The following is a 10,071-nucleotide window of genomic DNA, read 5'->3' as shown; positions in this document are numbered from 1 at the left end:
CCTCGAACACACACACATAAATAAATGTTTAGTAGTCAACGTGGAACCCTTACGATATGGGCTTCTATTGATTACAGATTCTTTGCAAGTTCTGCAGAACCCCTCAAAAGATCTTCCAGGAACCTTTAGTTTTTTTGTTTTTTTTATAGAGTGGGGTGATTTGAGATTGTGGTGAAAACGGGAAAATATAAGCGCTCCTAGCTTTTGAAAACAAGCTGCATCTAAGGAGTCAAAATATCCTATTGTTCTCCCTCTCTCTCACCACAACCCTCCCTCCAACCATCACTCTGTCTACTCCAGTCCTCCCCACAGTCAGTCTTTCCCACCTCTTGAGAATCAACATTCATTCTTTCATTTCTCTCCCCTCCTCCTTCCCTCAGAACTGCACCATCCCCCCATTCTTGCCTTCCCCCTCCTGCCTCCCAGTTTCTCTCACGTTGGAGAAATCAATCGCTCCCCTCTCAATTAGAGGTCACACTGCTCAGCAGAGCCGGCGTCCTCGCTTTTCAATTACCAGGAGGCTCCTGCTGGCCCCTGGAGCATCCCTCACACGCACACACTCCTCTGAGGGGTTATTGGGTCCAGGACAACCAATTTCTCTCAGCTTAATCAACAGTAGCTCCGACACGCCATAGGGAGGAATGGAGAGAGAGACAGAGAGAGAGAGAGAGAAAGAGAGAGAGAGAGAGAGGAAGGGAATGACAAAAACGTGGGATCTGCTACACTGGATGTTCCTACTTTATTGGCCGACGGCGGAAGACTGAAATAGAACCACAAAGAAATACGCAACAATTGACGCGCTCATCAACTCTCACAGACTGCTTTAAATAAATAAATAACTTATCTTGCTTGTTTGTTTGTTGTTAGTGGTGTCAGCCAAACCTCACACATACAGCAGTTCTAAAACAACAATTAAAAGAAGAAAGAATACATACCACATTCAATTCATATAAATAAATCAAAAACCTGGTATTGCGTTTGTTGTTAATACAACTTAAAGCACTTAATCAGCTAAGTTTATCCATGGAGTCCTCCAGGAGCCAGAGAAAAGGCACGTGACGATGAGTTGGCTGTGCGTTACCAGCCTCAAGGTGGCGCTGTTGCGTTTAGTCAGTCGGGGTGGAGGTGCTCAGCAAACGCTGTTGTGCGAGCAGGAGCAGCAGGAGTCAGAGAGGCGATCTTCTCCTCGAAGTCTGTAAAGTCGCTCAGGTAGTCGTGAGAAACTGATCAGCGCAGGCCAAAATGCATAATAGTCGTGAGGGGTGGGGGTGACGTGGGGGGTTACGAGGGAAAAGGAGAAGTTGAGAAACGAGTGAAGTGCATTCAAAGCGGATGGCTTTGCTGAGCTACAGCCTTCAGCCTGTATAGATGGACAGCACTTTTTAAAGGGGAATTTCTTACAAACAATAATGCATAATTTAACGGTTAAGATGTAAATAAAGTCTTTCAGGTTTGGTGTGAAATGCTCTGTTCTAGTGAAACTTACAGAGTCAGGCTTGTTCACAGAGGTGGTTATTGGAACCAGACGTCCACCTCTAAAAGCTCCCTCACAGAAAGTTCGGACGTTAAATAATAAATAAATAACTAAATGAATGAATAAATAAATTGGACAGTAAATAAAATGGCTATATGTGTGTTGCAAACATCAAAACGCTTGATCCCCATCACCACCACCGTAAAGAAATCTGCGACAGGAAGGTTTCTCAGCCAAGGCCAAGCTTCCATCCAAAGGATCTAATACATCAAAAAGTTTGTGGATGTGGGCTGCGGAAATGGAAATGGTTGGTAATGTTTTATGAATCTCAACTTTTTTTATGTTGCATTTTTGCAAAGAAGTTGGTTGTTTGCTTTTTTTTTTTTGGAAAAAAAACACTAGAAACATTTTTGGGGGGCAGATTATGCATTTTTTGCATAAATTAGGATCACGTGACATTTTCCTCAGGCACCTCTTACAGCAGATACAGTGTGGTGGAGAGGTAGAGCTGCACTGAGGAGGAGACGAGTGTGGTTTTAAAAGGAATGCTGACATTTCAGCTCGTAGAGAGAGAGACGAGCAGAAAAGACTACAGCCTTTCTAAACGGAGGGAGTAACAAGCTCTCTCACATAAGGGTCCAGTTTGAAAAATAAATAATAAAATAAAACGTCAGCTTGATTTAAAGGAGGTGCTGGACAGCAAGAATTCAATGTTTTTAGCGCTTTTTCATTTTAGTGCTTGCCATTTGCAAAGCAAGTCAACAGAAACGCAGCTAGCAAACCAACAAACCAATCTCAGTGACTGAATTAGGCAGAGTTTTTAAACAAACTGGTCAAATTCCCTTTAAGTGGCCTTCTCTTGCTAACAGGTGGGCAGAGGTATTTAACCCCATTTCACAGAAGCATGTGCAGCAGTTTGGACCGATTCCAAAACGGCACAGCGTTAAAGTGGTGATATTTATTTACTTACATTTTTTAAAAATGTGGTGGGATTTTTTTTACTGATCATTATCACTAACAGGTGATAAGAAGGGGCAGCATAATATACAGGAACACCCCCAAGTTTAGCCTTGTTATTGACCATTATCTGACCTCTACGCTGTAGCTTTAATGCATTGACTGTTTGGACAGCGTCAAAGTGGTGGCTTTGTTGCGGCTGGCTACTTTTCTCTCAGTCCACCTGTTCAGAGCATCTTCAGTCATTTCTCAACTGCTAGATCTGCTGGAAACAACAGCGAGGGAGGGAGGGATTCGGAGTAGGAGAGAGGGACAGAGCGAGTTCTAATTCTAGGATAGACATCATTTTGGCTTCCTTGTAGAGAACCTGTCGGGGAGAGGCACGCGCAAATACTTGGAGGAATGTCAGCAGAAAACACAAATCTCGCTGTACTCAACTGCAGGTCCTGAAAGGCCATATACACGTCCATCCAATCCAGCTGTCCCTCGGAAGCTCCTTTTTCACAGCTCACTGACGATGACCGGTTTAAGCAATATGATGGCACGGCAGCGGCCAATGGGGACTCCCCGCTCTGCAGAGCTGTGCCAGTTAACGCGAGAAATGGGATTTTTGTTCTGTTCGGAGCTCCAGGGTTTTTTTTTTTAAGTTTTAAATTAAGCAAGGTTAAGCACTAGGTGTTCCTCTTCGCTATGAGGGGTCAGTGGCGAGAGAGTGAAAGGTCAGAGTTTTTGGCTGGCGAAGAAGGCCTTGGTCTGCCCGCAGGTGGGGTTCACACATAGAGGACATCGCAGGGTGAGCTGCCGAGAGCACGGTTCATTGGACTTCAGGTGGCTTCGAACTAAATCAGCTAATGCCTGAGGAAGAAACAGAGAAACAAACTTAAAACAGGTATTCCTAGCACTTGAAGGGGAATTCCAACATTTTTCTAAATTTCTACATAAACGAAATGCAAACAGAGTCATTCAGAGTCGTTTGGAGTCAAAATTGTACACAGTGGTGGTGACAGAAACCAGACGTCCACCTCGAAAAGCTCCCTCACAGAAAGTTACTACATGAAATGCTTATGAATTCACTACTTGACATTGTTTTGAATTTTAAAGCTCATCAGTGGTGGAAGGACATATGCAGGACATTGTGAGAAAAAATAGTCCCAAAAGAAAACTTATTTTTTCAGATTTATCACTATTTTAACATTATCAACAAAAATACAGACGATTCACGAAGTTCACAGGTGGGTTCTGTTAGCAAATAAACGTATATTTGCTTTGTGACTCATGGTTTCTATCATCACCACTATCAAGAAATCCAAGTCATTAGTTTACTTCACAATGCCCAATTTCACATTACAATCACTGAGAAGTACAGTGTTTACATCTCAATGACTTATTTTAGACAAAAATTTGAAACAGTGGAATTCCTCTTTAAACTCTCAAATCCCAGGTTTATTATTCAGTAACTGCTATGACTTACTCAGTTAAAAGGCAATAAAACTAACAACAAAGATTCAGAAACACTGATACACTTCACGGCCAAAAGTATGTGGACACCTCAGCAGGGAGTTTGTCCATGTCTTCTGCTAACAGGTGTAGAAAATCCAAAAACAAGCACTGGCTGTCATAACGAAGAGCTCAATGATTCTCAACGTGTCGCTGTTAAAGGACGTCACCTTCACAAAAAGTAGGTTTCTCAAATTTCTGCCTTGCTAGAGCTGCCCTGGCCAACTATAAGCATTGTTACTGCGAAGTAAAAGCATCTAGGGTTTCACATAATGGGAAAGGCATGTGCTGAAGTGGTTGCAACACTTGGCTGCAACAAGCCTAAGGTCAATATGCGCAATGCCAATCGACGGCTGGAGTAGTGTAAAGCATGCAGTCACTGGACTCTGGAGAAGTGGAAGTGCAGTCTCTGGAGACATGAATCACAATTTACCATCTGACAGTCTCCCAGATGAATCTGGCTTTGGTGGATGTTCAAGAGCGCTGGATATAATGTTTGGTGGACGTGGAATAATAATTACTGTTATTTTTCATGGTTTTTGCCCCTTAGTCAATCTTACAGCAGGTCGGGGAAAGAACTTCTGTTTCAGCATGAAAGTGTCTCCCATGCACAGTGTCCATGAGTAAACTGCCTGCAGAGTTTGGAGTGGAAGTACCTGACTTTGGGATAAACTGGAGCATTCACTGCAAGCCATGAATTCTCACCCAACATCCCTGCAGTCATGTTACAATATGTACTTTAAAGCTTGCCTATAAGAGTGGCTGTTGCCGCAGAAAAGCTGGGAAAAAATCCCAAATATATTGTTCATCGTTTTGAAATGACCAGATAGGTGAGGTGATGTTTGGGTGTCCACATGCTCTTGACCACTTATCCGTAGAGGAATAACACAGGTATTCCAAGACACAAACATCTTAGAGTCGGAGATCTAGCAAGATGTTTTTGTTCACAGATAATGCAGATAAAAACAGGACACTTTTTAGATGCTACAGTGACCAAATACATTCTCTCTGCATTGCCTCATTTCTCTGTTTTTTTCCATGTATTTCATGATCACTGCACAATGTCGCTGCTGTCATAAAACCTTGCATCTCCATTTTTAACAGAACATGAAAATGGCAGTTGTGCTAAAAAAATGGACCCATATAAACGGTCCAAAATTATTTAGAATTAAAAAGGGCCCATGTAATACATATTAATTTTTTTCCCCTTCAGGTCTGCTCATAACAGTGATTTATGTTCCAAGAAACAGGCCTAGATCACTTTAACATGAACTTTCTCCTGTCCCTTTTTTTCCCTTAAACAAGCTGCTTTTTACCGTGCCTTTAAGATTGCTATAATATAAATGAACTCTGTTGCTATTGGCTGCCCTCAGAAGTGAGACACTCCCTAGAACTTCAATATGAATGGGCAGGGCTGAATAGGTGGATATATGAAAATGTACTGGTACTTATAACATCACAGAATCATTCACTCAAAACAGGCTCAGTTTGCATTTATGGACAATGGCAATTTGTTTTGAAACTTTAACAATGTTTACATATTATGTCAAACTCCTGAGCACATGACACAGGCCATTTCAGTGCTGGACGATTTCCACGATTCATTTGGTTCATTTGAATTAACGTTTTCACACGACGTTGTAAATGTGACAATCGACATTCTACAGTTTACATTGCTTATACTTCAATTAAAATACCAACCAAAACTATTCAAATTTACAAGATGTACGAAAAACGCATCTTAAGCAAAAAACGCTGCCTCTCACAGGTCTGTGCGCCGACCTCAGTTGGTACGGATTTGAAAAGTCAGATGTTGAACAAATTCATGTAAAGTGCAAGTTGGGTCCAAAGACAGCTGCAACCAAATGTAGAAGCACAGCAAATCTGTTCCAGCACTTACAACACAAACAACCAGTGGAGCAACGAATTAAACAATGCAATGAAAATGATTAGATTAAGTGACTCTTATTAATCCCACAACGGGGAAATTTGGTGGGCAGCCCTATCCGCACACCCTGGGAGCAGTTGGGGTGAGGTGTCTTGCTCGAGGTCACCTCATTCTAAGACTGTTGGCTCAGAGGATTGAACCAGCGAACTTCCGGTCACAAGGTTGGTTCCCTAACCTCAAGCCCACGACTGCCCCCATGAGCGAGTTTTCAGTGCAGCTGGGAACACTGTTGCCTGCCAGAGGGCATCTCTCAAGCCTGAAACAGTAGATAGGCTTTTATTCCTTTCACGAAACCTGTAAAGAACTTTATTGCTTGGAGGTCATGCTTGCCCATTATTTAAAGTGAGAGTTGCTTTAATGAAGCTGCTCGCTATTCTTAAAAGAATATCCCTAATTAAGATAAAAGAGCTTCATTTAGAATATACACCTTTTCTAACAAACGTGCCTCACGGTCAAATTCATCATAAATCAGCCGTTTTCACTGTTGCCATTATTACAAGCATGATCACTGCCATCAGCATCACAGACACAACCAGCTCTGGAACGGCAGGTGTAATTGGTCCCGTGGTGGGTGTGCGTGTGCATGCGTGCATGTGTGGACCGCTCTCTGCAGCGAGTTGAAAGCCAGTGTGATTGATTTCATGGGTCTTTAATAAACCCAGCAGGCCGCCAGTAGCTTTTTATAACCCAGCGATGAGTTCCAACACAGCACCGGCCAAAAGGAGGATCACACTATCGACCCTCGCTAGTGCCTCTGGCCTTTCTACTCTACTGCTAGTGCCAGAACTGACCATTACAGCACACACAGAGAGAGGGAGGTGGTGAGAATGAAAGACTGAAAAAGAAAGGAAAGATGTGCAGGAAGGTTTAAAAGGCTACTGTCCCAGAGTTCTTCATAAAAGTCACTGCCTGCTTCCAGCTCCCTAATGAGTGCAGCCGAGTATCGTCTCTGTTCGCATGCTGAAAAGAGTTTCACCTCTAAATGAGAGCGCAGAGAGCTCCGCTCAAAGGCTGGACTACAATAAAAAGGTACCTATAGTACGGAGTTTGGTTTCAATCAGGTCATGAATAAACTGCTGAAAGTTACTCTTCGTTATCTGTCCTGAACTTCCTCCAGCCTCTGAAAATGTCCTGCTAAAGAGTTCTCTCAAAAACAATAAAACTGCCAACAATGTCCAAAAGAAATACTGTTAACCAAATAAAAACAATCAGTAAAAGAACTTTTATGCATAATTTTTACACTTACATTTGCTGTACTGCAAAAAAAAAAAAATCACATCATGGCTATTAAAATCAAAAATATAATTAATAATCTCCATGCCTCTTCAACTTATTTCTAGATGTTTCTTCCTTGTTAACTTCTTTTAATTAGAGAAAAAGTCTTATGCTGTTGGCACATAATTATGCTCATTTCAAGATATAACGCTAGTAATTTAATCATAAGAATGAGATTATTTTACTAGATAAATTGAATTGAAACAAGTGACAAGGCAACACATTTTCAGTGATTCAAAGCACCACTCTTACAAAGGACCAAAAGCTACTTGAGTGCTAACAGTGCCCCCTTGTGGAAAATCTTCAGCCTGCTAAACGTGAGTGAGTGAGCAAGCAAGCGGGCTACAAGCCAGATCCATGATGTCCTTTATATCTAAAATGTCTACAAATAAACGGGATTATATTATAATATTCTTAAAACATGATTTCATTTGCAAAGATACATTTTTCCGGTGGGTTCCAATTTTCCTCTTAGAAACTTATTCAAGACCTAAAAATCTCCAACTCGCTGGACTTCCATCTGTAATGTGCATGATTATGAACAGGATGGATAAGAGAAAGATTAATGATATTCCACGTTGATTAAATTTCATTCCATTTCAAAATGAAAGTGCATTTAGAGGTACAGTATGTCTGATTTACCTTTGTTTCTGTGGATGAAATCATATCACAGCCTTATATCTGTAGGTTGTATGTGCTGTAATTTCTCACCTTGAAAAACAGTGGATTTCCATTGAGAGACTCTGATCTTCTGATGTTTTCAACCCCACACTGCAAATCACAAACAAACAAACAAACAGAGTTAAAGGCGCTTTTAGTGTAACAATATCGAAGGGAGAAGTGTAAAGGGAGAAAGAGCATGAAAGAGAGAGAGCATATATGAGAGAGAGAGAGAGAGAGAGAGAGAGAGAGAGAGAGAGAGAGAGAGAGAGAGAGAGAGAGAGAGGTAAAAAGAGAGATGAAAGGGGGGTGCAAGAGGGAGCAAGACAGACTAATCATGAATTTCCAAAAAAAGGCCAGGTTTCAGGAAAACGGATACCTTTTCTCTCTATTAAACACCACCTTAGAGCATTCATTACATTCTGATTATCTGGGACCGAAACTCAGTGCCTCAGGAAACTTTGATCTGGGAGTGAACGCACTAAAAAAAAAAAAAAAGCACAAACCACTAGATGGGACAAGCATTCCAGAAAGCCCCTGCATGCAGAATTCTGCAGAAATTCACCAATCAGGCATAACATTATGACCACCTCCTTGTTTCTGTGCTCATTGTCCATTTTATCAGCACTATACAGTAAGTGGAGCTGATAAAATGGACAATGAGCACAGAAACAAGGAGGTGGTCATAATGTTATGCTTTTTCGGTGTATATTGAAAAGTTCAACAAAAAACACCAACAACTGCAAGCAGAGCAGAATTAGGCCGATTTCCATTGATCATACCCGTTCAGAAAAGAGCTTTAAAATTCCAGCTGCATCTAAAATTCAGTGGTCCCCCTCTAAAGCCCAGTCCCCTCTGTCAGCTGGTTCTGAGACTAACTAACCCCTAACACACAACATCTTGAGTGCAGAGCAAAATTATCAAGTAGAGTAAAAATACTTATCTGGATCACTGGGACAAAGAAACCAGAACTCAACTAAGTTACAGAGCCATCAGGCCCTAAACAGAGAATCTCTTCACCGCCACAGACCCACAGTAGAGACACATCCTGACCAAGTACAGACTGAGTGAACACAGTCTGAACATAGAAACAGCAGGTATAAAAAATCCTGACTGCCCAAAGAGGGCAGTGAGGTTGAGACAGAGCTGCACTTCCTCCTGAAAAATTCAAACTGGCACGAGAAAATTTCACAAAATTAAAAAACAAACATTCCCGCAAATGTTGGAAATCAAACACAACCTGAAACATTTGCAATTTTCCTTGGAGAAGGATGCAGAGCATCTCTCTGTGGCGACATGCCACTACCTGAGGGACAGTAACGCACTCCACACCTGACCTCACTGACCCTCCCCCCAAAACCCCCTCACTGCATAAGAGTTCAATTTATTCAATGTCTTATTTTATCCATTTACATGCTTTGGGAAGAATGTACTCAAAACAGTCATACCAATAAAGAAAAATTTGAAAGACAGGCAATCTTAAGAGAAGAAAAGAGTGCGAAAAGACGACAGCACAGAAAGGTAAAGAGACAGTGAATACAAAGGAAGAGAGAGAGAGAGAGATAGAGAGAGAGAGCAGAGAACACACAAAGGTAAAGAGAAAGTACAGAAAGGTACAGATGGAGTGGGAGAAAGAGTGATGGAGAGAGAGGGAGTGTGCAATAGAGTGAGACTGACAGATACAGAAAGAGACAAAGAGTGAGAGAAAGGTAAAAATAGAGAGGGAAGTGAGAAACAGAAAAACAAAAACAAAGAGATGAGAGAGAGAATACAGAAAGGTAAAGAGTATAGAAGGGTAGAGGGACAAAAAATGGAAAGAGGGAGAGAAAGAGAGAGCGGAAGGAGTGCAGACAGGTAAAGAGAGGGAGAGAAAGAGAGAGCGGAGGGAGTGTAGACAGGTAAAGAGAGGGAGAGAAAGAGAGAGCGGAGGGAGTGCAGACAGGTAAAGAGAGGGAGAGAAAGAGAGAGCGGAGGGAGTGCAGACAGGTAAAGAGAGGGAGAGAAAGAGAGAGCGGAGGGAGTGCAGACAGGTAAAGAGAGGGAAAGAGAGAGCGGAGGGAGTACAGACAGGTAAAGAGAGGGAGACTGAGAAAGAGAGAGGGAGAGAAAGAGAGCGGAGGGAGTACAGACAGGTAAAGAGAGGGAGATTGAGAAAGAGAGAGGGAGAGAAAGAGAGCGGAGGGAGTACAGACAGGTAAAGAGAGGGAGATTGAGAAAGAGAGAGGGAGAGAAAGAGAGCGGAGGGAGTACAGACAGGTAA

General features: G+C 42.0%; 1 protein-coding gene across 1 annotated transcript in view; it reads right to left on the bottom strand.

Moving 5' to 3' along the window:
• Positions 1–715: 715 nt before the first annotated feature.
• Positions 716–10,071, bottom strand: part of fech (ferrochelatase) — a 41,448-nt gene continuing 32,092 nt past the window's right edge. Inside the window, exons 10-11 of the mRNA XM_017713717.2 lie at positions 7,863–7,922; positions 716–3,286 (exon numbers count right to left, since the gene is read on the bottom strand). Of these exons, the coding sequence (XP_017569206.1) occupies positions 3,152–3,286; positions 7,863–7,922 (195 nt within the window). The 3' untranslated portion in view covers positions 716–3,151. The remainder of the gene's footprint in view (positions 3,287–7,862; positions 7,923–10,071) is intronic.

The sequence above is a fragment of the Pygocentrus nattereri genome, chromosome 16 (genome assembly GCF_015220715.1).
Source record: "Pygocentrus nattereri isolate fPygNat1 chromosome 16, fPygNat1.pri, whole genome shotgun sequence".
Classification (NCBI taxonomy): domain Eukaryota; kingdom Metazoa; phylum Chordata; class Actinopteri; order Characiformes; family Serrasalmidae; genus Pygocentrus; species Pygocentrus nattereri.
This window is presented reverse-complemented; position numbering and strand designations above follow the sequence as displayed.